Source organism: Palaemon carinicauda, chromosome 7 (assembly GCF_036898095.1).
Source record: "Palaemon carinicauda isolate YSFRI2023 chromosome 7, ASM3689809v2, whole genome shotgun sequence".
In the NCBI taxonomy this organism is placed as follows: domain Eukaryota; kingdom Metazoa; phylum Arthropoda; class Malacostraca; order Decapoda; family Palaemonidae; genus Palaemon; species Palaemon carinicauda.
The window spans coordinates 110239865-110266850 of record NC_090731.1 but is presented as its reverse complement, the minus strand read 5'-3'; the positions used below and the strand labels follow the sequence as shown (position 1 = coordinate 110266850).

Below are 26986 nucleotides of genomic sequence, written 5' to 3'. Positions count from 1 at the left end.
TGAACTACCATATACTCATTTTGTTTTCCTCTCTTTACAGGAGGACCACCCTAAGTGCCTGCGAGTCTTCTGAAACGTCAGGAGTATTGGGACCCCCAGGTATGTCATGTGTGCAAAGCTTTGGTTACTGAGGCCTTTGATGACCCCAAGACAACAGAGTCTAGAAGAACGCCACAGGGCCTTACCTTCCGAATGAGCAGATGCGAGCCTATCTGTTCCCTAAGTCATCTGCGGATGCCGTCATACCACAGCCTCACCCTGAGATCCCTTGTGTCCAGATTTCGCAAGATATGGATGTGTCGGATGCGATGAAGGACATCCATCTAGGTGAGAGGATGTCAGAGGTGTCGGAAGACACCGAGAAGGACCTTCTTGCGGAGGGTCAGAAAGAGTAGTCTACCTTGGCTCCTGAAACCGAAGAGGATGAAGTCGAATCGGTGTCCGTTTCGTCGGTTCCAGCCCCAGAACCAGTGCCCTCTACGTCTTCTGCTCCTCCATCTGATGAAATGGGGAAAGCCCAGGCTAGCCTCATGTCAATGATGGAGAATCTTCAGAAGCAGAATGAAGAAAGGGAAGCTACATTGAGGAAGGACATACACCATCTCGCAGCGTCCCGCGGGTCTCACAAGAGACTCATCAGGAAGGATCTTCCTTCATGTTCTGAAGTAAACCCTTGGAGGCATGCAGAGTACATGCCGATCACAAACGGGAAGATATTTATTTCAGAGAAGCTGGGAGCCGTCCTCTTTGAAGATGTCGACTTTTGGCCCAGCTTTGTTTCTTACCTAGATTGCTTCGTCCATCTCAAGGCGGAACCTGTGTCTAAGGAGGAGACAGAACCGAAAGGTCATAGTTCTTGACCATGGAAAAGCTCAGGCTTTAATGGCTAGCAGTTTGAAAGACATGGGCTTCACTAACTCTAAAGTGCCAGCCCTGAGTAAGAAACACCCTTCTTTTCTTGTTCTAGCTACACTGGCCTTTTCCTTTGCAGAAAAAGGGTTCAAGGGAGTGATGAAGGCAGTAGAAGCTGGGAAACCTTGTCCTACACTTGAGGAGTGTAGACCCTTATCCCTAGCTCTGCCTACAGATCACAAGGACTGGAAGGAAATACATCTTACCTTCTCAGTCGGGAAGTCGGAGGCGGATATTGCTGGACGCCAGTTCAGTGAAAACCTCCCTAAGTTGTCTGACTTTCTCTTGCGCAGAGAGCAAGAGACAAAGGAAAGGCTTGCCGCATCTCTGTCCCTCCAAATAACCTTGGAGGCAATGGCAAGTGACCATAGATCCCCAGATATGTTTATGGTTGTGGCCAAGTCAAACTTGGCAACGCTGATAAATGACCTATATGGCTTCGTTAGGGCCAAAAGGGCATGTAGGGAATTCGTGTTTACTTCGGCTGCGTGAAGCACAAACCCAGGAAGCTGATATCTTCCAATATCTGAGGAAAGGACCTCTTCCCGAGTGAAATGGTCAAAGAAATAGTCGACAAGGCTGCCAAGGAGAACAGGAATCTTTTCCAAAAGTGGGGCATGTCGGCTAAGAGGAAGTCTTCCCCGGATGAGGGTCCCCAACCGAAAAGGAAAACAAAGAGGCCAAGATTGCCCTCTAGCCCTGCCAGACAACAACAGCAACAACTTCCAATGATCGCAGTGCCCCAGATGGTGGCACAACCCCAACCCACCTACCAGATGGTACCCCAGCAGATGGTGACCCAGTCACCAGCCTTTACCCCCACCTATGAGAGGCAGACCGCTACCTTTCGCCATAAACATAGAGGGTCAAATAGAGGTTCCTCTAGACGCACCTCAAGAGGAAGAGGGAGTAGGGGAGAGCGCAGTCAAGGAGGCAAGTCCTCCGGACAACAGAAGCAATGAGATGCTTCCGGTAGGAGGAAGACTCCAATCATTTTGGGGTCGCTTGACCTTAGATCCCTGGGCCCACAGCCTGATTAAGAACGGTCTAGGTTGGAGCTGGAAGACAGTTCAACCATCATTTCCTCAATTCTTCCAACACTCCACGCCCGTCCTGGAAGAATATACCCTAGAACTCTTGAGCAAACGGGTGATAAGGAGGGTAAAGTCCATCAAATTCCAAGGAAGGCTGTTTTGTGTTCCCAAGAAGGACTCAGACAAACTCAGAGTCATTTTGGACTTGCCACCACTCAACAAGTTCATAGAAAACTACAAGTTCAGGATGCTGACCCTTCAACACATAAGGATCCTGCTGCCAAAATGGCCGTACACAGTCTCCATAGACATAGCAGATGCCTATTAACATATTCCAATCAATCGCAAACTTTCCTCCTACCTAGTATTCAGGCTACAGAAGAAGAAATACGTCTTCAGAGCCATGCCCTTTGTTCAACAACTACGCCTAGAAGGTGTACAGGTGGTAGCCTACCTGGACGATTGGCTGGTGTGATCCAGTTCCTACAACATCTGGGATTCAAGATCAACGTCAAAAAGTCTCGACTATCTCCAGCTCAGGAGTTTCAATGGCTTAGAATACATTGGAACTTACAGTCACTACTGAAATCCGACAGGATATCAAGACGCCAACAGGAGAGAGTGCTGGGCTCCCTTCAGTTTGCATCAGTGACAGACCCTGTGCTAAGAGCACAGTTGAAAGATGCATCAGGAGTCTGGAGAAGATACGCATCAAAAGCTCGAAGAGATCTAAGAAGACCGATACCGACTCGACTGCGATCACTTCTCAATCCATGGTCGAAGGCCAAGAACCGGAAGAGGTCAGTGCCTCTGCAACCACCTCTACCTTCAATCATCATCCACATGGACGCATCAAAGGAGGGATGGGGAGGTCACTCTAACCAACGGAAAGTCCAAGGGACTTGGTCCTCTCTATTCAAGACCTTCCACATCAACATTTTGGAGGCCATGGCAGTTTTCCTCATGCTGAGGAAACTGTCCCCTCACCATTCAGTCCACATAAGACTGATTCTGGACAGCGAGGTGATAGTAAGATGTTTGAATCGTTAAGGTTCGAGATCACCTCAAATCAACCAAGTGATGTTGGCCATCTTCCATTTGGCAGAAAAGAAGAGATGGCACTTATCAGCAGTTCACCTTCAAGGGTTCTGCAATGTGACGGCAGACGCTCTATCCAGGCTCATGCCGATAGAGTCAGAATGGTCCCTAGACACAGGATCATTTTCCTTCATCTTAGTCAAGTCCCAGAAATGCAAATTGACCTCTTCGCGACGAGCGACAACAAGAAGCTACCTCGTTATGTGGCCCCCTACAAGGACCCTCTAGCGGAAGCGGTGAACCCATGTCCCTCGACTGGAACAGATAGACTGGGATTTACCTGTTCCCTCCAACCAACCTTCTGTTGAAGGTCCTCAACAAGCTGAGATCCTTTCAGGGAACAGCAGCCCTAGTGGCTCCCAAGTGGCCGACGAGCAATTGGTTCCCTCTAGTATTGGAATTGCAGCTGAGGCTGGTCCCTCTGCCGGACCCAGTTCTGACTCAACAAGTACAGAAGTCTACTGTCTTCGCTTCATCACAGAAAACCCAAGACCTTCATCTCATGATTTTCTCTCCTAAGCAGTTAATAAAAGGTTTGGGGTCTTGAAAGACAGTATAGACTTCCTAGAAGAATATAAGTCTAAATCTACCAGAAGGCAATATGAGTCGTCTTGGAAGAAGTGGGTTGCTTTTGTCAAGGCAAGAAGAACAAAAGAAATCTCAACAGATTTCTGTTTATCCTTCTTTATTCACCTTCTTGGACAAGGTTTAGCAGCCAACACGATAACGTGTAAATCAGCCTTGACTAGACCTTTGCTTTACGCCTTCCAAGTTGACTTATCCAATGAAATCTTTAACAAGATCCCTAAGGCCTGTGCTAGACTTAGGCCTGCAGCACCTCCGAAGCCCATCTCATGGTCCTTGGATAAGGTCTTACACTTTGCCTCAACAGTGACCAATGAGGACTGCTCTCTGAAAGACCTGACTCAAAAGGTTATATTCTCGTTTGCTCTAGCTTCGAGGGCCACAGTTAGTGAAATAGTGGCCCTTTCTCGGAATGAGGACCATATTCAGTTCACAGAAGCGGGAGAACTGAATCTCTTTCCTGACCAAACGTTTCTCGCCAAGAACGAGCTACCTACCAAAAGGTGGGGTCCCTGGAGAATCTGCCCTCTAAAGGAAGATGTCTCGCTGTATCCAGTAGTGTCTAAAGGTCTATCTTCGTAGAACTTCAGACTTCAGGGGAGGACAGCTCTTTAAAGGAGAAACATCGGGCTTAAACTAATCCCTAAAACAACTAAGGGCGAAGATCACCTACTTCATTCGCAGAGCGGATCCTGACGGTACACCCGCAGGTCACGATCCTAGAAAAACTGCTTCATCATTGAACTTCTTCCAATACATGGATTTTGAGCGTCTTTGCTCGTATACTGGATGGAAGTCATCCAGAGTGTTCTTTAAAGACTACGCGAAGTAAGTGCAAGAGTTGAAAAGGTATGTGGTGGCGGTAGGTAGTGTGCTAAAACCTATCGCTTAGCGCTGCGAGGAACAGTGAATTGATTGGGACTGTCATGTATAGGGTGTACGTGTTGACACCTTACAGTGCAACACGTAAAGTGAAGTGTCACCAGGGTGATACTATGGACTGTTCCAGTTATTAAAGGTGAAGAAACATAGAGTTAACACTTGTGCCTTGTGTTCTTTACACATTGTGAAAAGACAGTCATTCACAGAAATGCATATTAGAAAATTTATCAAATTTTCAGTTTGGTGGCTTTAATTATCCTTCCCTTTCAGGTGAAACAAGTATTTCTGGTCTCGTCTGCATTTTTATGTTTCTTTGTATTCGCTAGCATTTTATCGTTACTATATAATGTATGTAGAATTACTATTTATTGATTACCAATAAATAATTGATTGGTATTTGCCTCTTATTTTGCCCCAAATTTGAATAAATAAAGATATGTATGAGCATTATTTATTTATTCCCTAATAATCTGCATACTGACATGAAAACAATATAGTTAACTTTGTTCTTACATGAATACAACCTCTTTCTGCCTATGCATACTTTGTTCCTATACGGATACAAACTTGTCTGATGTTGCATACAGCTAAGCCTGTATGCCCTGGATGCTATGGTGGCTTATGTAAACCTTTGTTCGTATTAAGAATACTAACTTCAACTGGCTTTGTATACAGTGAGAACTGCAGGCTTTTGTTGCTAGGTTTGTACATATGGGATATGCAAACCTCGAGACTTTTCCTGAGTCTGGTATGACTCTTCCTTGCAGGGGGCAGGAAGCACTAACATAGTTCATGATTAGAAGTAATGACGTATAACGGTAACGTCATATGTCTCTAAGGTCTGAGTGACCAAGGAAATATTGTCTTGAGGTTAAGGCACATTTGGAAATCCACAGATACAGTAATGCTCTGGTAACCTTCCATCAGGACAACATGGCCTGAACCTAAAAAATGGATTTTGAGTGAAGCAAAAAATCTATTTTTGGGTGAGATAGCCATGTCGTCCTGATGGACCCGCCCTCCTTTCTATGAAAAGGCCTTGGCAGGATCCCTCCCGAAACCACTATATATGTAGCACCTTGCTCAACGCTACAAGGAATAAACATGGCGGCGCAGATGGCGCCATCTAGATACTCAAGGTAGTAACGGAGGAAGGGTACCTTGATAACAGCTCCCCTTCTATTTTTGCCACTTTCCCTCTCAAAGCGAAAACGCTATTCGGGGTGAAGATTGCTATGTGTCATATCAAGATATACGTCCCCTGATATTATGCAATATCCTTAAAGGAAACTTTAAGGATATTCGCGCCAGGAGTTAGAATTTTGGAGACCTAAAGGTAAATTTTCTGGGAATATCACTGTAGTCAAATATACCCTAGGAAGCTACTTAAAGGAACCTTCCATCAGGACGACATGGCTATCTCACCCAAAAATAGATTTTTCGCTTCGCTCAAAATCCGTTTATTGATCAATTAAGTTAATGTCTCAAAGTAAACCTAATACTTGATTAAAGGAATTACGCATAGACTTTATGAACAACAGCCCCATCCTCTAAAGGTTTTATCTTCGCTTCCCCTAAGTTTTGAGAAGATGCAGTATACTTGAATTTATATTGTGACTAATGATTGGTCTACCTACATAATTTCTCATATACGTAAACACGTATATGCATAACTAGATGAGTATGTGTGTATGTGCATATTTGCATATATGTGTACTCGGTAATATCTGATGTTTATTTCATTGAATAAGAATGAACCAAAAAATGTGAGGTTAAAGTTCTACTAAATCTTAGTTGCCAGAAACCTTTCATGCACCATCTAACGCCGTGGCTCCATTAGTCAACTTATACAACTTGATCATCATGACATATTATGGTATTAACAGAATAGAAGCCTTAACTCGTTGTTAGAATAAATCGTAGACTCACAAAACGATCTCTCTCTCTCTCTCTCTCTCTCTCTCTCTCTCTCTCTCTCTCTCTCTCTCTCTCTCTCTCTCTCTCTCTCTCTCCAGATAAAATATTTCTTGTCTCCATTTCTATTTTTTAACCAACTTCCTTTATGATCTATTCGTGTGACACAACTTAGAAATGGATCTTTAATTCCCCAGAATTGTTCTAATAATCTTCCTTTTTCGTACCACCCGCCTTCAGCTACACCTGCTCGAGTGTCCTTGGGTGTGACAACTGTGCTCACCATGACGACCCTCATGTCATCCACTAACGCTGCGCTGCCAAAGATTTCCTACGTCAAATCCATTGATGTCTACCTCGGCACCTGTTTCGTTATGGTGTTCGCTTCACTTCTGGGTAGGTATTTTCCGTCGTCACTACTAAAGAGAGTGTTTTGAAATCTTCACCTCCTGGTAGGTATTTCTTAGTTTTTCTTTCATCGTCACTGCTAGGCATGTAGGCTACCCTTCATTTCCACCATTATATTGATCTTCAGTTGAAATTCATACTTAATTTGTTTGCTATTTTTGATGTTTTGTCTATTCTAATTGTTGTAATTATAATAGAATATTCCCTCTTGAATCTAAAAGAAAACTATCGATTTCATAATAGATAAGTGATGTTATAAACTTACTCTCCCCTAATTTTCCTTCTGCTGATTTGTAGTTTCTGATTTCATATTGACAACCAAAGAGAATTGTAGAAAAATAGATGAAAAAAATAATGCATTATATTTAGTATACTTAAGAAAAAGAACAAATGGACATTATGAAAGTTTGAGTTCCTTTTTCCAAGAATTCCTCACCTACCTACCGATGGCAATGCTGCTTCCATAGTGCTAAGTAGGAGCCTCTAGACCAACAGCAAATCGCTGAACTTCCTCGACATCTCGTCATCCGACACCTGATTTCCAAAGATGATAAAATGTTCGAGAATTTTTTCCAAAATTCAAAATTCCGTAGATTCAGAATCTCGATAAAAAATAATATTAGAATTTATAAAATTGTTCAGCAGTGTAATGTACAGAAACAAACATCTCTAATGAATTATTTTAGGGCAGTATTTAAGAATTGAACCAACAGGATTCTGAAACACTGTACCTTTAAAATCTAATGAGTAATTTAATATCTACATTTAGACAGTCCCAGTAGACTACTTTGGGATATAATTTTTGCTTACTGAATAGTAAAAGTTGTGGTATTTCTTTACTATCTAAAAGAAATGAAATATCATTTAGCTTCTTGAAATCTTTCTACGGAGAAGTATGTTTGAAAACTACATCATCTCACATTTGTGTTTTGTTTTTATATGAACGATAATAGGACATCGTTTGCCCTTGACTAGTGGAACTTTCATCTGATAAAATTTTAAAGCTTTCCTGAATCTAACTTTAATCGCTTTGCTTATGGATTTGCATATCAGCCTCAATAAGGAAACTTCCTGTACCCCTCCGTAATTGACCATTTAGTGCAATGTTTTTTCAACTTGACAACGGGTCGCCTCAGTGGTCTACTAAGTAACCAACTTTGATTTGTATTCTGTCTTTCGAAAGCGATTTGCATTGCTGCTGTTGCTCATGCAATGATCACAGGAAAATAATGAAGGGATTTTCCTTCATCGTATCTAAGCGTGTGTGATTTATGGCCTCTTTCCACAGAGAAAATGTTAATGCTTGCTCCTAATTATATGATCTCCCTCGATAGAGTACGCGGCCGTGGGATACATGGGCAAGAGAATCCAGATGAGAAAGAACCGCATTATGGCTCTCCAGAAGTTAGCCGAGTCTAAATTAAAGGCGGCCACCTTGGACCACTCGCACACCTCTCAAGATCACCCAGACCACACCCCAAAGACAACAGTGAGTACCACGCAAGAAAGAATGAATATTGACCATATGACACGGCATTGCAAATCCACTCACCAGGTATTGTATCTCACGCTTTTTTTCCTGTACTGGGAATGCAATGTAAATCATTTGATAAGATATTTCAATCCACAAATCCGTAATAAGAATTTAAATTTATATAAAAAATTACCTGACTAGACATTCAAATTACTAGCACGACATTAACTGTGCACGCTCTAGGTCATTTGATTTAATATTGCCTCCCACATCATTTGATAAGCTATTGTAATGTAGGTCATTTGACATATTTCAAGGATACATATCATTATATAACATATTATTAACCGGATCAGTTGGCTTGGCATTGCAGATAGGAATCTGTACAGGATCGTCATGAAGTCGTTGTCTTTATATTTAGAACTCCAAATTAATTGTTTTGGAAGATATTGCAATGCATGTCATCTGACTCGACATTACAATCCAGATCATTTGATAAAATGCTGCAAAGGCTGATCACATGACTAAAAGCTGCATTGAAAATCCTTTCCTAAATATGTTGCACTACATCGCTTAACCTGAAATTATAATCTAGGTTATTTCATGTGCTGCCTATATTTCAGTAGAATATCTAATACTGCAAACTATATTCTGTACATTGCACGATAAGAAGAAAATATTACTTTTCTTGTATTTTGCTTCAAGTATCTTCTTACTAACAAATTCTTCGGGTAAACAAGAGCATAGTATTTCCAATATTGTAAAGGGGGGTGGAACATGAGTTACGATTTTGATTCAATATATAAGTTCAAACACCGAAAATGGAGTACAGTCACAAGTTATGTACAATATAAGTATGCCTGTGCGAGTGTGTGTGTATGTGTGTGTTTGTGTGTGTGTGCGCGCGCGTGCACAGAAATAGTCGGAACTTGCAGATTCTACCAAAGAATAATTGTAATTTAAGCAATTATTGATTCCTAGAGTTAGGGTTCTAAAGAAGAGAAAAACAATCGGTGTCAGACACAGCAAACCCGGCCCCTCTCACATGAAACTTCACAAAGCACTACCATTGACTATCCGTCAATAATAGTAAACGAGGAAAGATCATTACTTGCTGAAATCAGGTGATGTTAAATTTAACCCTTCAAGGTGGCAGGATAGCAAAGATCATGGTTTCATTTTAAAGCTCATATGTCGTTTTCAATCTGCCAATAATATTAATCGAGTGTGTATCTGTAGTCGTTTGAAGTTTGTGGCCCTCTGAAATTCGGTGACATTGAAAATTCGATCCGCTTGATCTTTTAACCTACCAATCTCGTCAAAACTAAGCCTTTTTTACTATTTTAATATGCAAAATTATATTTTCTTTCTACACCAGAAAAGTAAGACTTTGGTCTTGATTTCAAGTATATTGCATAATATATGAGTTATAGTCAAAAATCGATTTAGACCTTTCGGGTCACAGTGACCTTGGCCTTGACCCTATGAGGTCCAAATGTTAATTGGGTCTATTGCGTGTCATAGTTTATCCCTATTGAAAATGTAGTTTTTCCGTAAAATTGCTAACAAAGAAATATACCAAAAAACAATACCCCCTTGCCCACCTCGGTGGTGATTGGGTATCTACCGTAGTATGTCAGATACTTAAAGACTGATTTTGCAAAGCAAATGGATGTAAATCCCTAACTTAAGTATCCTAAACAGCAACATAATGCAACATTAATCTGCAATCATAAAAAATCAATAAACTCTCCTTTGCACTGTAGGATAGTTTTCACAATACACCAAACTATTTCATTTCTGGAAGATGAAATATAATTGGAAGGAGAAAAGATTAATGAGGTGGAATTATTTAAGTACTTAGGAACTATGATCTCCAAAACAGGATCTTTAGAAATTTTGTTTGATGAAAGATTGAAAAAAGGAAGTCAGACAATGGCTAAGTTAAGTAAAATTTGGAAAGCAAATCGCCTGAAATTATATATAAAATCAGGCTATATATCAGTTTAGTGAGATCGGTGTTACTGTATACACACGAGTATGGGTATGACAGTGAAACAATATACAACAGATTTTGTGGATTTGTCAACAAAGCCCTCAGAAGGATATTGGGAGTTAAATGGCAGGACAAGATTAGAAGTGAAACTATAAGAGAGATTACTCAAGTGCCTTATGTGGATGAGATCATGGTGAGAGGGTAGATGAAGATAGTTTAGGCCTGCTCTTCGCACTCCCCAAGGAAGATTAGTTCACCCAACTTTCAACTGGGCTCCCCAAGGCACTCGAAGAATTGAAAGATATAGACCTTCATGGGTGAGGACTATGAAACGTGAAGTAGATGATGAATGGAGAAGTATTGATATAAAAGCTCAAGATAGAGATGACTGGTGAAATCTCACCTAGGCCCTTTGCGTCTATAGGTATAGGAGGAGATGATGATAGTAATGATGATGATGAGGAGGATAATAAATTTAGTTTATAAGGCGACATAGATAATTAGACATAGTTTGCTACAATAGGAAGCAGAACCCACCACAAGGAAAAGGGGAGATAAAAAAGGGAGACATCTACTTGATAAGAATGATAAAAAACAACAAACTAAATATAAAAACAATCCATTTGAGACTTGTGAAACTGTTCAGCAAGCGAACATTCTCTCAAAGTTTAAACGTTGAAAATTCCAATTATCTAATTCTCGAGATCATTCCATAATTTACCGACAGCCAGAATAAAGCTTTTAGAATACAGTGGTATTGAACCTTACTAATGAAAAATTAAGATGGTAGAGTTTGTGAAGATCTGACTACAAAGAATGGATAAATTATAGAACATTTCAATCAAGCCTGGCCAAAGAACTGGAAGAAAAAATATAATAGAACTTGAGCTCTTATTCAACAATCTAATATGTAATTTAGTTGCCTAAGACCAGACTGCAGAAAATATTCTAAACATGCCCCCCCCCCCCCCCCAAAAAAAAAAAAAACATTTAAACATTTTCTAACGAAAGTGGAATTGTTAAAAAGTCTTAAAAAACTTTCTCGAAATGAGGCTGATAGTTTTCTTATAAAGTATTTTGTGTTATTACTAGTTTGGAAATACAATATCAGTAAAAGATCTGGGCCTAGAATTGAAAACAATTCTGTTTCAAGTTTTCTCGGGAATTAACTTTTTTTATTTTTTTTTTTTTTTTCCTTTTTTTTTTTTTTTTTTTTGTATTAAGTATTAACCAGTGACCACAGGTCTACGATCTGGAGGCTGGATTGTTGCAAATACAATAATACCTTCGGCATAGGTTTCAATCTTTTATTCATGACTAAACCGCATGCCATGTGAATATGATATAAATAGTAGCGTTCCCAACACGTCAGCTTCAGAAACACCATAAATTACACTCCTGCAGCACTTTAGTGCACTCCAACAAATACTCTTTGCAGTCTCATAATTGATGTTGAATAGGAACACCTCTCCAACTACCATCTGTATAATACAAAAATAATGCTTTCTTAGGTAACACAATCCAATGCAGATCATTGCAAAAAGTGGATTGTAAGACTCAAGACCCTAGTGAAAGACAATTTTCAAACTAAGAATCAGGCGTTTACTCCCTGTAAAGACCTTCAGAACGTTTGCCAGCATATGTATAAACACCTAAGGTAGTACAGGACCTACTGAAATGCAGCTAAAATCGACAGAGCAAAAGTTATCAATCCAACACTTACTTGATAGAGTTACTTTGGAAAACATAGCCTTCTCGATCTTTTACCTTATAAAAGGAAGAAATATTTTAGAGGCTTATCAACTAAATAAACGAACAAAAATAAAAAAATATAAAATAAAATTAAAAACACCATTTATGTCTCAACTTCCTTAAGTATTAATGTCAAATAAAAGATTGCTTTTTTCACGTAACAGAAAAGCTGAAGTAAGTAGTATAGTGTAAGAAAAACAGGATTGAAGAATATTTAGTGTCACATAATTCTGCTGACTACCAAATTCATCAGCCACAATGGACGCATTTTCCTTAGTGCTGTGAGTGGTACAACTTTCTAGTTTAAGCAAAAGAGGTAGTTTGGAAAGTAGCCCACTATATATATTCTCAAGTTGCACCATAAATGGTTTCTCTAATAGTTCTATTTCTATTCTTTCTCCTCTGAAGTCACATGTCTTTGATATAATTATTTCATATCTAGACAGATCAATTTTATTTTATTCTAATAAATTTTCTTTTCTGCAAAGATATACTTACAATCATTACTGAACGAGGCCTTGTTTTCAATAAGATAATTCAACCCCAAAGAAGGAATTCCCTTATCAATTGCTTTGATGCAGAAGAAATTGCTCAAATCTTTCATTTGGTCAACTGGAGATTTCAAGAGTATGGCAAATCATGAACAGCTTGCTCAGTTTTGATTAATAAGGAAAAAATATATGATCTTAAGTCCAATTTAGAGAACTAAACAAGTAGGTCTCGCCCCTGGGGGAATCAGTGAGCACCATCTCCAGCAATTACCAGACCTATGACAGGCCTTATTCATAATTTACTCACAGATAGGTTAAGAAGTAAAGTCAAGATCTAAGGCCATGGCATTCGGTAGAAGAAACATATTTCATTCATTCTATGGATAGTATTGATCTTACTAACAAAGACAATATAAGGGGTTTCAATTTTTTTCTGTGTCTTAGTAATGATGGTGGGATAGCAGTGAAGAAATTGTATAATCCAAGTTGGATTGTAATAGATAAAATACAAACAATACAATACACCTAGACTCACAATAGGTCTTATGAGAAGTATGGTATCGATTTTCAAGTGCACAGCTCTTATGTTACAGAGCAAAAACTATATTTGGAAGAAAATGCCTCCTCGAATGTACATCACGGTGGAAGAGTAAAAGCTGCCTGGGCATAAGACTATGAAGGACAGGCTTACCCTTGTACTCTTTTCAAATGCCAGTGGGGATGGTAAGGTCAAGCCTTGAGTCTTCAAGTCCCAGAAAGTGCTGAAGGAGAACCTTCTGGTGATGTGGAGAGCTAATACAAAAACTTGGGTAACGAGACTGTTGTTTGTTGAGTATGTAAACCCTTGTTTTGGTCTGACTGTAAGAAAATATTTGGAAGAGAAGCATCTCCCTTTGACATGTCTGCTGGTGTTGAACAATGCTCCTGCTCACCCTCCTGGCCCCGAGAAAGATATCATTGTGAAGTATTCCTTTATCAAGGTTCTCTACCTTCCACCTAACACAACCGCTCTCCTCCAGCCCAGGGGCCAGCAAGTGATTTTGATCTTCAAGAACCTCTAAGCAATGCCTCAGACTCATTGATCAAGCTTGGTAGGAGGTTTCGAGGGGAACCTCGAACTCTTCGTGGAAGAAGCTGTGGCCTGATCCCATCACCGCAAAAGAGTTCGAGGGAATAGACGTAGGCCTAGCTTAAGGCGAAAGCATTGACGATCCCGAACCTGTTCTGCAACCTGACATTGAGGAAATCATTACACTAGGGAGGTCCATAGGGCTGGTTGTCTATGAGGATGACATTAATGAGCTTCTCAAGAAGCACCAAGAGGAGCTTACGACGGACGACCTGAAGGAGTTGGGGGCAATGCAAATGAACGTCATTCAGGAACAGTTCTCTAGCAGCAAGGAGGGGGAGGGCACAGTTATGACTGCGACAACGGTAGAAATCTAGGAGGTTCTAGCTTGTTATCATAAAATGGCAGATTTCGTAGGAAAACAGCACCCCGAAAAGGTTTACACAGGTCGTGTTCTTGCCCGATGTAAGGACATTTGGCTGAGTTATTTCAGGAACTTTATAAAAAGCAGGCAGAAACAAGTTTCCTTGGATCCTTATTTTTGAAAGAGGCCATTTGTAGGCCAAGAGGAAGCTCAAAGTGATCCAAAAAACAGAAAAGTAGAAATGTAGAAAGTACAAAACGCAAAATGAAAAAAAAAAAATTGAAAAAGACAAAAAAAAAAAGAAATTTAATTTTAAGTTTTACGTAAAGTACTTAGGTTTTTTCTCATTTTTTGATTTTCATAAAGTTAAGTATTGAAGTTTTCTGCGTTTGTCCTCCTCCTCTTCCGCCACTTTCACTTTTGGACATGGCATCACGCAAAAGTAAGGTTCCACATTTACGATATTTTTCATTTATTATTGCATTATGTTCTATTAAATACTTCATTTAAAGGTATGAACAGTTATGTTAGGTATTGAATGATTCAAATGTAAACTGTATTTCATTGTGTTTAGTATAGTTTAGCTTTATTATAAAATTTAATGTGGTGTTTTTGTAAGGCTTGGAACCAATTAAGCGATTTACATTTAAAACTGTTCTCTTCATACGAAAAAACCACTCCGGAACCAACTAATTTCGTATCTGGAATTATGCTGGTATATATATATACACATATATATATATATATATATATATATATATATATATATATATATATATATATATATATATATATATGTATATATATATATATATATATATATATATATATATATGTATATATATATATATATATATATATATATATATATATATATATATATATATATATATATATATATATATATATATATATATATATATATTTATATATATATATATATATATATATATATATGTATGTATGTATATATATATATATACATATATATGTGTGTGTATGTATGTGTGTATATACATATGTGTGTGTTACCTTAAATATTCGAAGTCCATTATTATGTATAATTTTTAATAAATTTGCATATCAACGGATACTTTAGTTAATATACATAATCACTAAAAAAAAGTCCAGTAAATATGTATATTTTCTATTTTTTAGTAATTTTGCAAAATAACTGTTATAAATGTTATCATTATGCAAAATAACTGAAAACTTCTATCCATGGCAGTTTACTTGAGTATCTTTCATTTTTATGTCTTTACTGCAGTCACCCTTCCGTTCGTATCACCTAGTGTCTCTCATTTTATTTTTAAACTATATGTTTATCATTGGTGAGGTTTCTTTTAAAACCTTTTGTCTCTTAACTACAGTGAGTAATCAGTATATTACTAATAAACAGCAAATCAGTAAATAAACAGTTGCCAACAATTTCCCTCCGTTTTCTTGATAAGTAAGGAAAAAATATAGAGAAGTAAAATATACAGCTTCATTTAACATAATGTCTGACAAAACAAAAACTCACATTTGAAAACAAAAGAGTGACGGTTAGAAAAAAGGCAAACGAGAAACATTTCATATTTCCATTTATAGCTGTACAATTGTTCACAAAGCAGTTTTGCTGTTTTAGAAGTATCTTAATCATAAAACTATTTTCAAGTTATAAATTATCACTCAAGCATAAATTTAGTTTATTTAAAGGGTTTCTGATTGTAAAGGATGCTTGAACTGTCTTTACAACTGTTACAACTGTCTAGATATAGTGTTCAGGAAAAAACAGTCACAAGTTTATGATTCCAGATTCTTATAAAACTAGTCAAGTTGCTAGTGATGTCCATAATAGATGTATATGTATTAGTAAAATCTAAAATGGTAACAACAAACTGCATCCTGAACACGTTTACCAACACTAACGATTGAGGCAATAATCATTATTTCAGTTGCAAAGAAAAAAAAAAAAAACAATGTAATGGCTATGCAACCCTTCATGGAATGACAACAAACTAAAAAGCCAAGATATTCTTAAACACAATCAGACCAAAATTAAGGAAACACTAAAGAAAGGAATAAGCATTAAATTGATAAAAAGAAGTCTTGGAACAAGATGCCAGCAGATGTTTGCTTTAAAGGATGAAAATGGAAATATTATCAACAATAGACATGAAGTGATAAAAATTGCAAAGGATTTATATACAATGCTATGGAATAATGATGAAACACCTGAGCCGGTAACCAACATAAGAGTGAGAGAAGTAAAGAAAACATTAAAAGGTATGAAAGAGGCAAAGCAGCAGGAGAAGATGGCCTAAAAAATGATTTGATAATGGCTGGAGGAGGTTTCATAATGGTAAAGCGTGCTGAACTATATATAAAATATCTGCAAGAATGCTCTATACCTACATATGAGAGTATCATTCTTCGGATGCTCTTAATACTTTGTAGTTCTTTATCACTACTTTTCTACTCCTCATTTTCTACAATTCTTTAGATTATTTGTAGTTCTTTACCATTGGTTTTATTCATGTGTTTCATCCTACCTCCCATTAATTTTGTAGTTCTTAATTTCTCCTTTTTTCTACGCTGATTTCTTTTTTTTTCCCTCAGTACTTTTGTAGTTCTCTATTTATCCTTTATTATAAAACTTTCCTTCAATCTTTCTGGATTCCATGTAGATTTTTCTCTTCCATCGTGACAGTTCGTTTCCTTTGTTTTCATGCACCACTTTCCTTCTATCTTTCCATAATTTTTATTTTTCACCTTTCTTTCTAACCCGTTTTTCACAACATTTTATTTGATCTCTTCTTTTCTAGATTTCCCACCTCTTTTCTTCGATACTTCCAGTAATTTATAATTCTCTACCTCTCCTTTTCTAAGTTCCATTCCTGCTATTCTCCCATTACTTTGTAGTACTTTATCATTCCTTTTCTACGCCCCTCTAACATCTATCCTCCCTGTAGTTTTCTCAATGCTTCGCGTTTCCTTTCCTGCACATTACTTTGTATTTCCTTATCTAACCTTTTTTGTACATCTTTTCTTCTATCCGCTCAGTGCTTTTGTAGCTTTTTATATCTCATTTTCTACAGTTTCTTTTTAACCTCAATACTTTGTAGTTCTTCACTTCTCTTTTCCCACACCTCTGTCCTTCGATCTCCTCTATACTTTTCAATCCTTTACTTCTCCTTTTCTAAGCATCTTTCCTAAAATCCTCAAAGTCATTTGTAGTTCTTTTTCTATCCATTTCAACCCCACTCTCCTTTGATCCTCCTGATACTTTGTTGTTTTCACTTCTTTCTTCTAAACCTGTATTCTCCAGTCTTCCTAATACTTTTTATTTATTTCATAATTCTTTATCACTCCTTTTTTACACATATTTCTTTTTTAACCTCGCAATACTTTGTAGTTCTTTGCCTTCCGTTTTTATACTTCTTTCCTTGTATCTCCCAGTACTTTAGTAGTTCCATGTCTCTCCTTTTCTACACCTATTTTCTTTGATCCTCCCAGCACTTTGTATTTTTTATCTATATTTTTCACACACTTGTCTTTCGATCCTCCCATTAATTTTTAGTTCTTTGTTTCTCTTTTTCTACACCTTTTTTTATATATCCTCTAATATTTTGTAGTTCTTTATCTTTTTTTTTTCTAAACCTCTCTCATCTTATCCTCCAAATGGTTCCTAAGTATTACCCACTTCTATTTAACACTTTTTTCCTTTTATCCTCCCAGAACTTTTGTAGCTCCTTACCTTTTGTTTTGTACAATAGTTTCCTTCTAATCCCCAAGTAGTTTACACTTCTGTATCTCTCCTTTTCTACAAGTCTTTTTTCGATCCGCCTAATACTTTGCAGCTTTTTACCTCTCCTATTACTTCTAACATCCCATTATTTTTGTAGCACAATTCCACTGCTTTTCAACACTTCTTTCTTTCTATTCTAAAACAACTTTTTCTATTTTTTTCTATATCTATTCAATCCTCTCAATACTTTGTAGTTCTTTACCTCTCAATCTACACCTCATTTCTTTGACTTTCCCAATACTTCGTAAGTACTTACCTCTCCCTTTTTATACCTATTTTCTTCTATCCTACACATACATTTTAGTTCTTGACCTCTTCCTTCTAACCTTCCAGAAATTTTAAAGTTTTTATATTTCTACGTCTTTATCTTTCGATCTTCTCAATAATTTTTAGACCTTTTCCTCTCCTGTTCCAAAAGGTCTTTGTTTTATCTCCCTGATACTTCTTATTGCTTTGAGTTTCGTTTGCTACAAATCTTTCCTTCTGTCCTCCCAGTACTTTGTAGTTCAATACCTTTTTTTTAAAAAAACTATCCACTTCCATCCTCTCAGTATCAAATGGTTTTTTTTCCTTCTCCTTTTCTACACCTCTTTCCTTCCTTCAACGTGGTACTTTTGTAATTCCTTATATTTCTTTTCTACGCTTTATTTCTATAATCCCAGCACGGTCTAATTCTATATATCTCCTTTTTTACACGTTTTTCTTTATTCTTATTTAACCCTGCAAATACTTTCTGATTCTTTAACTCTATGTTTTTATACTTCTTTCCTTGTATCGTACCAGCATTTTTGTGGTTTTTTATATATCCTTACCTTCACCCCTTCCATTCTATCCTATCAGCCCTTTTGTGGTTTATCATGTCTCCTTAGCTTCACCTCTTTCATTCTATCCTACCAGTACTTTTGTGGTTTTTCATATCTCCTTAACTTCACATCTCTCCTTCTACCCTACCACCACTTTTGTGGTTTTTCATGTCTCCTTACCTTCACCTCTTTCCTTCTAGCCTACCAGCACTTTTGTGGTTTTTCATGTCTCCTTATCTTCACCTCTTTCCTTCTATCCTATCAGCACTTTTGTGGTTTTTTGTATCTCCTTATCTTCACCTCTTTCCTTCTATCCTATCAGCACTTTTGTTGTTTTTCATATCTCCTTATCTTCACCTCTTTCCTTCTATCTTACAAACACTTTTGTGGTTTTTCATGTCTCCTTACCTTCACCTCTTTCTTCTATACTACCAGCACTTTTGTGGTTTTTCATGTCTTCTTACCTTCACCTCTTTCCTTCTATCCTACCAGCACTTTTGTGGTTTGTCATATCTCATTACCTTCACCTCTTTCCTTCTATCCTACCAGCACTTTTGTGGTTTTTCATGCCTCCTTACCTTCACCTCTTTCCTTCTATCCTACCAGAACTTTTGTGGTTTTTCATGTCTCCTTGCCTTCACCTCTTTCCTTCTATCCTACCAGCACTATTGTGGTTTTTCATGTATCCTTACCTTCACCTCTTTCCTTCTATCCAATCAGCACTTTTGTGGTTTATCATGTCTCCTTACCTTCACCTCTTTCCTTCTATACTACCAGCACTTTAGTGGTTTTTCATGTATCCTTACCTTCACCTCTTTCACTCTATCCTACCAGCACTTTTGTGGTTTTCCATATCTCCTTACCTTCACCTCTTTCCTTCTATCCTACCAGCACTTTTGTGGTTTTTCATGTATCCTTACCTTCACCTCTTTCCTTCTATACTACCAGCACTTTTGTGGTTTTTCATATTTTCTTATCTTCACCTCTTTCCTTCTATCCTACCAGCACTTTTATGGTTTTTCATGTCTCCTTACCTTCACCTCTTTCCTTCTATCTTACAAGCACTTTTGTGGTTTTTCATGTATCCTTACCTTCACCTCTTTCCTTCTATCCTACCAGCACTTCTGAGGTTTTTTATGTCTCCTTATCTTCACCTCTTTCCTTCTATCCTACCAGCACTTTTGTGGTTTTTCATGTCTTCTTACCTTCACCTCTTTCCTTCTATCCTACCAGCACTTTTGTGGTTTTTCATATCTCCTTACCTTCACCTCTTTCCTTCTATCCTATCAACACTTTTGTGGTTTATCATGTCTCCTTACCTTCATCTCTTTCCTTCTATCCTGCCAGCACTTTTGTGGTTTTTCATATCTCCTTACCTTCACCTCTTTCCTTCTATCCTATCAGCACTTTTGTGGTTTGTCATGTCTCCTTACCTTCACTTCTTTCCTTCTATCCTGCCAGCACATTTGTAGTTTTTCATATCTCCTTACCTTCACCTTTTTCCTTCTATCCTACCAGCACTTTTGTGGTTTTTCATGTCTCCTTATCTTCACCTCTTTCCTTTTATCCTACCAGCTCTTTTGTGGTTTTCTCATGTCTCATTACCTTCACCTCTTTCCTTCTATAATACCAGCACTTTTGTGGTTTTTCATGTCTCCTTACCTTCACCTCTTTCCCTCTATCCTACCAGCTCTTTTATGGTTTTTTATATCTCCTTACCTTCACCTCTTTCCTTCTATACGACCAGCACTTTTGTGGTGTTTCATGGATCCTCACCTTCACCTCTTTCCTTCTTTCCTACCAGTAGGTTTGTGGTTTTTCATGTGTCCTTATCTTCACCTCTTTTCTTCAATCCTACCATCACTTTTGTTGTTTTTTATGTCTCCTTACCTTCACCCCTTTCCTTCTATCCTACCAGCACTTTTGTGGTTTTTCATGTCTCCTTATCTTCACATTTTTTCCTTCTATCCTACCAGCTCTTTTGTGGTTTTCTCATGTCTCTTTACCTTCACCTCTTTCCTTCTATAATACCAGCAGTTTTGTGGTTTTTCATGTGTCCTCACCTTCACCTCTTTCCCTCAATCCTACCAGCTCTTTTATGGTTTTTTATATATCCTTACCTTCACCTCTTGCCTTCTATCATACCAGCACTTTCGTGGTTTTTCATATCTCCTTACCTTCACCTCTTTCCTTCTATCCTATCAGCACTTTTGTGGTTTATCATGTCTCCTTACCTTCACTTCTTTCCTTCTATCCTGCCAGCACTTTTGTAGTTTTTCATATCTCTTTACCTTTACCTCTTTCCTTCTCTCCTACCAGCACTTTTGTGGTTTTTCATGTCTCCTTATCTTCACCTTTTTCCTTATATCCTACCAGCTCTTTTGTGGTTTTCTCATGTCTCTTTACCTTCACCTCTTTCCTTTTATAATACCAGCACTTTTGTGGTTTTTCATATCTCCTTACCTTCACCTCTTTCCCTCTATCCTACCAGCTCTTTTATGGTTTTTTATATCTTCTTACCTTCACCTCTTGCCTTCTATCATACCAGCACTTTTTAATTTTTCATGCCTCCTTATCTTCACCTTTTTCCTTCTATCTTACCAGCACTTTTGAGGTTTTTCATGTCTCCTTATCTTCACCTTTTTCCTTCTATCCTACAAGCTCTTTTGTGGTTTTCTCATGTCTCTTTACCTTCACCTCTTTCCTTCTATAATACCAGCACTTTTGTGGTTTTTCATGTGTCCTTACCTTCACCTCTTTCCCTCTATCCTACCAGCTCTTTTATGGTTTTTTATATCTCCTTACCTTCACCTCTTGCCTTCTCTCATACCAGCACTTTCGTGGTTTTTCATGTCTCCTTATCTTCACCTTTTTCCTTCTATCCTACCAGCACTTTTGAGGTTTTTCATAACTCCTTACCTTCACCTCTTTCCTTCTATACACCAGCACTTTTGTGGTGTTTCATGTATCCTTACCATCACCTCTTTCCTTCTATGCTATCAGTACTTTTGTGGTTTTTCATGTATCTTATCTTCACCTCTTTTCTTCTATCCTACCATCACTTTTTTGGTTTTTCATGTCTCCTTACCTTCACCTCTTTCCGTCTCTACTACCAACACTTGTGGTTTTTCATGTATCCTTACCTTCACCGCTTTCTTCTATCCTACCACCACTTTTGTGGTTTTTCATGTCTTCCTACCTTCACCTCTTTCATTCTATCCTATCCAGCACTTTGTGGTTTTTCATGTCTCCTTACCTTCACCTCTTTCCTTCTATCCTACCAGCACTTTTGTGGTTTTTCATGTGTTCTTACCTTCACCTCTTCCCTTCTATCCTACCAGCTCTTTTGGGTTTTTTTGTGTACCCTTAACTTCACCTCCTTCCCTCTATCCTACCAGACTTTTGTGGTTTTTCATATATCCTTACCTTCACCTCTTTCCTTCTATCCTACCAGCACTTTTGTGGTTTTACATGTCTCCTTACCTTCACCTCTTTCATTCTATCCTACCAGTACTTTTTTGGTTTTTCATATCTCCTTAACTTCACATCTCTCCTTCTATCCTACCACCACTTTTGTGGTTTTTCATGTGTCCTTACCTTCACCTCTCTTCCTTCTAGCCTACCAGCACTTTTGTGGTTTTTCATGTCTCCTTACCTTCACATCCTTCCCTTCTCCTACCAGAACTTTTGTGGTTTTTCATATATCCTTACCTTCACCCCTTCCATTGTATCCTACAAGCCCTTTTGTGGTTTATCATGTCTCCTGGCCTTTACCTCTTCCATTCTATCCTACCAGTACGTTTGTGGTTTTTCATATCTCATTAACTTCACATCTTTCCTTCTATCCTACCAGCACTTTTGTGGTTTTTCATGTCTCCTTACCTTCACCTCTTTCCTTCTAGCCTACCAGTACTTTTGTGGTTTTTCATGTCTCCTTACATTCACCTCTTTCCTTCTATCTTAAAAGAACTTTTGTGGTTTTTCATATCTCCTTATCTTCACCTCTTTCCTTCTATCCTATCAGCAATTTTGTGGTTTTTTATATCTCCTTATCTTCACCTCTTTCCTTCTATCCTACCAGCACTTTTGTGGTTTTTCATGTCTCCTTACCTTCACCTCTTTCTTCTATACTACCAGCACTTTTGTGGTTTTTCATGTCTTCTTACCTTCACCTCTTTCCTTCTATCCTACCAGCACTTTTGTGGTTTGTCATATCTCATTACCTTCACCTCTTTCCTTCTATCCTACCAGCACTTTTGTGGTTTTCATGTCTCCTTTACCTTCACCTCTTTCCTTCTATCCTACCAGCACTTTTGTGGTTTTTCATGTCTCCTTGCCTTCACTTCTTTCCTTATATCGTACCAGCACTTTTGTGGTTTTTCATATCTCCTTACCTTCACCTCTTTTCTTCTAACCTATCAGCACTTTTGTGGTTTATCATGTCTCCTTACCTTCACTTCTTTCCTTCTATCCTGCCAGCACTTTTGTGGTTTTCATGTACCCTTACCTTCACCTCTTTCCTTCTATACTACAAGCACTTTAGCGGTTTTTCATGTATCCTTACCTTCACCTCTTTCCTTCTATCCTACCAGCACTTTTGTGGTTTTTCATGTATCCTTACCATCACCTCTTTCCTTCTATCCTACCAGCAATTTTATGGTTTTTATATCTTATTACCTTCACCTCTTTCCCTCTATCCTACCAGCACTTTTGAGGTTTTTCATGTCTCCTTACCTTCACCTCTTTCCTTCTATCCTACCAGCACTTTTGTGGTTTTTCGTGTCTTCTTACCTTCACGTCATTCCTTCTATCTTACAGGCACTGTTGTGGTTTTTCATATCTTCTTACCTTCACCTCTTTCCTTCTATCCTATCAGCACTTTTGAGGTTTATTATGTCTCCTTACCTTCACTTTTTCCTTCTATCCTGCCAGAACTTTTGTAGTTTTACATATCTCCTTACCTTCACCTCTTTCCTTCTATTCTACCAGCACTTTTGTGGTTTTTCATGTCTCCTTATCTTCACCTTTTTCCTTTTATCCTACCCGCTCTTTTGTGGTTTTCTCATGTCTCTTTACCTTCACCTCTTTCCTTCTATAATACCAGCACTTTTGTGGTTTTTCATGTCTCCTTACCTTCACCTCTTTCCCTCTATCATACCAGCTCTTTCATGGTTTTTTATATCTCCTTACCTTCACCTCTTGCCTTCTATCATACCAGCACTTTTGTGGTTTTTCATGTCTCCTTATCTTCACCTTTTTCCTTCTATCCTACCAGCACTTTTAAGGTTTTTCATGTATCCTTACCTTCACCTCTTTCCTTCTATCCTACCAGTACTTTTGTGGTTTTTCATGTATCTCCACCTTCACCTCTTTTCTTCTATCCTACCATCACTTTTGTGGTTTTTCATGTCTCCTTACCTTCACCTCTTTCCTTCTATCCTACCAGCACTTTTGTGGTTTTTCATGTCTACTTATCTTCACCTTTTTCCTTCTATCCTACCAGCTCTTTTGTGGTTTTCTCATGTCTCTTTACCTTCACCTCTTTCCTTCTATAATACCAGCACTTTTGTGGTTTTTCTGTGTCCTTACCTTCACCTCTTCCCTCTATTCTACCAGCTCTTTTATGGTTTTTTATATATCCTTACCTTCACATCTTGCCTTCTATTATACCAGCACTTTCGTGGTTTTTCATGTTTCCTTATCTTCACCTTTTTCCTTCTATCCTACCATCACTTTTGAAGTTTTTCATAACTCCTTACCATCACCTCTTTCCTTCTATACTACCAGCACTTTTGTGGTGTTTCATGTATCTTTACCTTCACCTCTTTCCTTCTATCCTACCAGTACTTTTGTGGTTTTTCATGTATCCTTATCTTCACCTCTTTTCTTCTATCCTACCAGCACTTTTGTGGTTTTTCATGTCTCCTTACCTTCACCTCTTTCCGTCTATACTACCAACACTTGTGGTTTTTCGTGTAGCCTTACCTTCACCGCTTTCTTTCTATCCTACCAGCACTTATGTGGTTTTTCATATCTCATTACCTTCACCTCTTTCATTTTATCCAACCAGCACTTCTGTGGTTTTTCATGTCTCCTTGCCTTCACCTCTTTCACTCTATCTTACCAGAACTTTTGTGATTTTTCATATATCCTTACCTCCACCTCTTTCCTTCTATCTTACCAGCACTTTTGTGGTTTTTCATGTCTTTTTACCTTCACCTCTTTCCTTCTATCCTACTATTACTTTTGTGGTTTTTCATATCTCCTTAACTTCACATCTCTCCTACTATCCTACCACCACTTTTGTGGTTTTTCTTGTCTCCTTACCTTCACCTCTTTCCTTCTAGCGTACCAGCACTTTTGTGGTTTTTCATGTCTCCTTACCTTCACCTCCTTCCCTCTATCCTACCAGAACTTTTGTGGTTTTTCATATAAACCCCTCCATTCTATCCTATCAGCCCTTTTGTGGTTTATCATGTCTCCTTACCTTCACCTCTTTCATTCTATCCTACCAGTACTTTTGTGGTTTTTCATATCTCCTTAACTTCACCTCTTTCCTTCTATCCTACCAGCACTTTTGTGGTTCTCCATGTCTCCGTATCTTCACCTTTTTCCTTCTATCCTACCACCACTTTTGTGGTTTTTCATGTCTCCTTACCTTCACCTCTTTCCTTCTAGCCTACCAGCACTTTTGTGGTTTTTCATGTCTCCTTACCTTCACCTCTTTCCTTCTATCCTATCAGCACTTTTGTGGTTTTTCATATCTCCTTATCTTCACCTCTTTCCGTTTATCCTATCAGCACTTTTGTGGTTTTTCATATCTCCTTATCTCCACCTCTTTCCTTCCATCCTACCAACACTTTTGTGGTTTTTCATGTCTCCTTACCTTCACCTCTTTCTTCTATACTACCAATTCTTTTGTGGTTTTTCATGTCTTCTTACCTTCACCTCTTTCCTTCTATCCTACCAGCACTTTTGTGGTTTGCATATCCCATTACCTTCACCTCTTTCCTTCTATCCTACCAGAACTTTTGTGGTTTTTCATGTCTCCTTGCCTTCACCTCTTTCCTTTTATCGTACCAGCACATTTGTGGTTTTTCATATCTCCTTACCTTCACCTCTTTCTTTCTATCCTATCAGCACTTTTGTGGTTTATCATGTCTCCTTACCTTCACTTCTTTCCTTCTATCCTGCCAGCACTTTTGTGGTTTTCATGTCTCCTTACCTTCACCTCTTTCCTTCATACTACCAGCACTTTAGTGGTTTTTCATGTATCCTTACCTTCACCTCTTTCACTCTATCCTACCAGCACTTTTGTGGTTTTCTATATCTCCTTACCTTCACCTCTTTCCTTCTATCCTACCAGCACTTTTGTGGTTTTTCATGTATCCTTACCTTCACCTCTTTCTTATATACTACCAGCTCTTCTGTGGTTTTTCATATCTTCTTATCTTCACCTCTTTCTTTCTATCCTACCAGCACTTTTGTGGTTTTTCATGTCTCCTTACCTTCACCTCTTTCCTTCTATCTTACCAGCACTTTTGTGATTTTTCATGTATTTCACCTCTCTCCTTCTATCCTACCAGCAATTCTATGGTTTTTTATATCACATTACCTTCACCTCTTTCCTTCTATCCTACCAGCACTTTTGAGGTTTTTTATGTCTCCTTACCTCCACCTCTTTCCTTCAATCCTACCTGCACTTTTATGGTTTTTCATGTCTTCCTACCTTCACCTCTTTCCTTCTATCCTACCAGCACTTTTGTGGTTTTTCATATCTCCTTACCTTCACTTCTTTCCTTCTATCCTGCCAGCACTTCTTTAGTTTTTCATATCTCCTTACCTTCACCTCTTTCCTTCTATCCTACCAGCACTTTTGTGGTTCTTCATGTCTCCTTATCTTCACCTTTTTCCTTTTATCCTACCAGCTCTTTTGTGGTTTTCTCATGTCTCTTTACCTTCACCTCTTTCCTTCTATCCTACCAGCTCTTTTGTTGTTTTTATATCTCCTTACCTTCACCTCTTGCCTTCTTTCATACCAGCACTTTTTAGTTTTTCATGTCTCCTTATCTTCACCTTTTTCCTTCTGTCCTACCAGCACTTTTGAGTTTTTCATAACTCCTTACCTTCACCTCTTTCCTTCTATACTACCAGCACTTTTGTAGCGTTTCATGTATCCTTACCTTCACCTCTTTCCTTCTATCATACCAGTACTTTTGTGGTTTTTCATGTATCCTTATCTTCACCTCTTTTCTTCTATCCTACCATCACTTTTGTGGTTTTTCATGTCTCCTTACCTTCACCTCTTTCCTTCTATCCTACCAGCGCTTTTGTGGTTTTTCATGTCTCCTTGCCTTCACCTCTTTCCTTCTATCCTACCAGCACTTTTGTGGTTTTTCATGTCTTCTTACCTT

The 26986-nt window shown here is 38.2% G+C and overlaps 1 protein-coding gene across 5 annotated transcripts in view; it reads left to right on the top strand.

Annotated features, from left to right (window-relative positions):
• The window catches only part of Rdl (Resistant to dieldrin), a 1076482-nt gene that overhangs the window by 986759 nt on the left and 62737 nt on the right, over nucleotides 1-26986 (top strand). For 4 of the 5 annotated variants that reach the window (XM_068376335.1, XM_068376334.1, XM_068376338.1 and 1 more), the window contains 2 exons: nucleotides 6666-6821; nucleotides 8168-8388. In XM_068376335.1, the coding sequence (XP_068232436.1) occupies nucleotides 6666-6821; nucleotides 8168-8388 (377 nt within the window). The remainder of the gene's footprint in view (nucleotides 1-6665; nucleotides 6822-8167; nucleotides 8389-26986) is intronic. The other variant, XM_068376336.1, reaches the window with a different exon arrangement.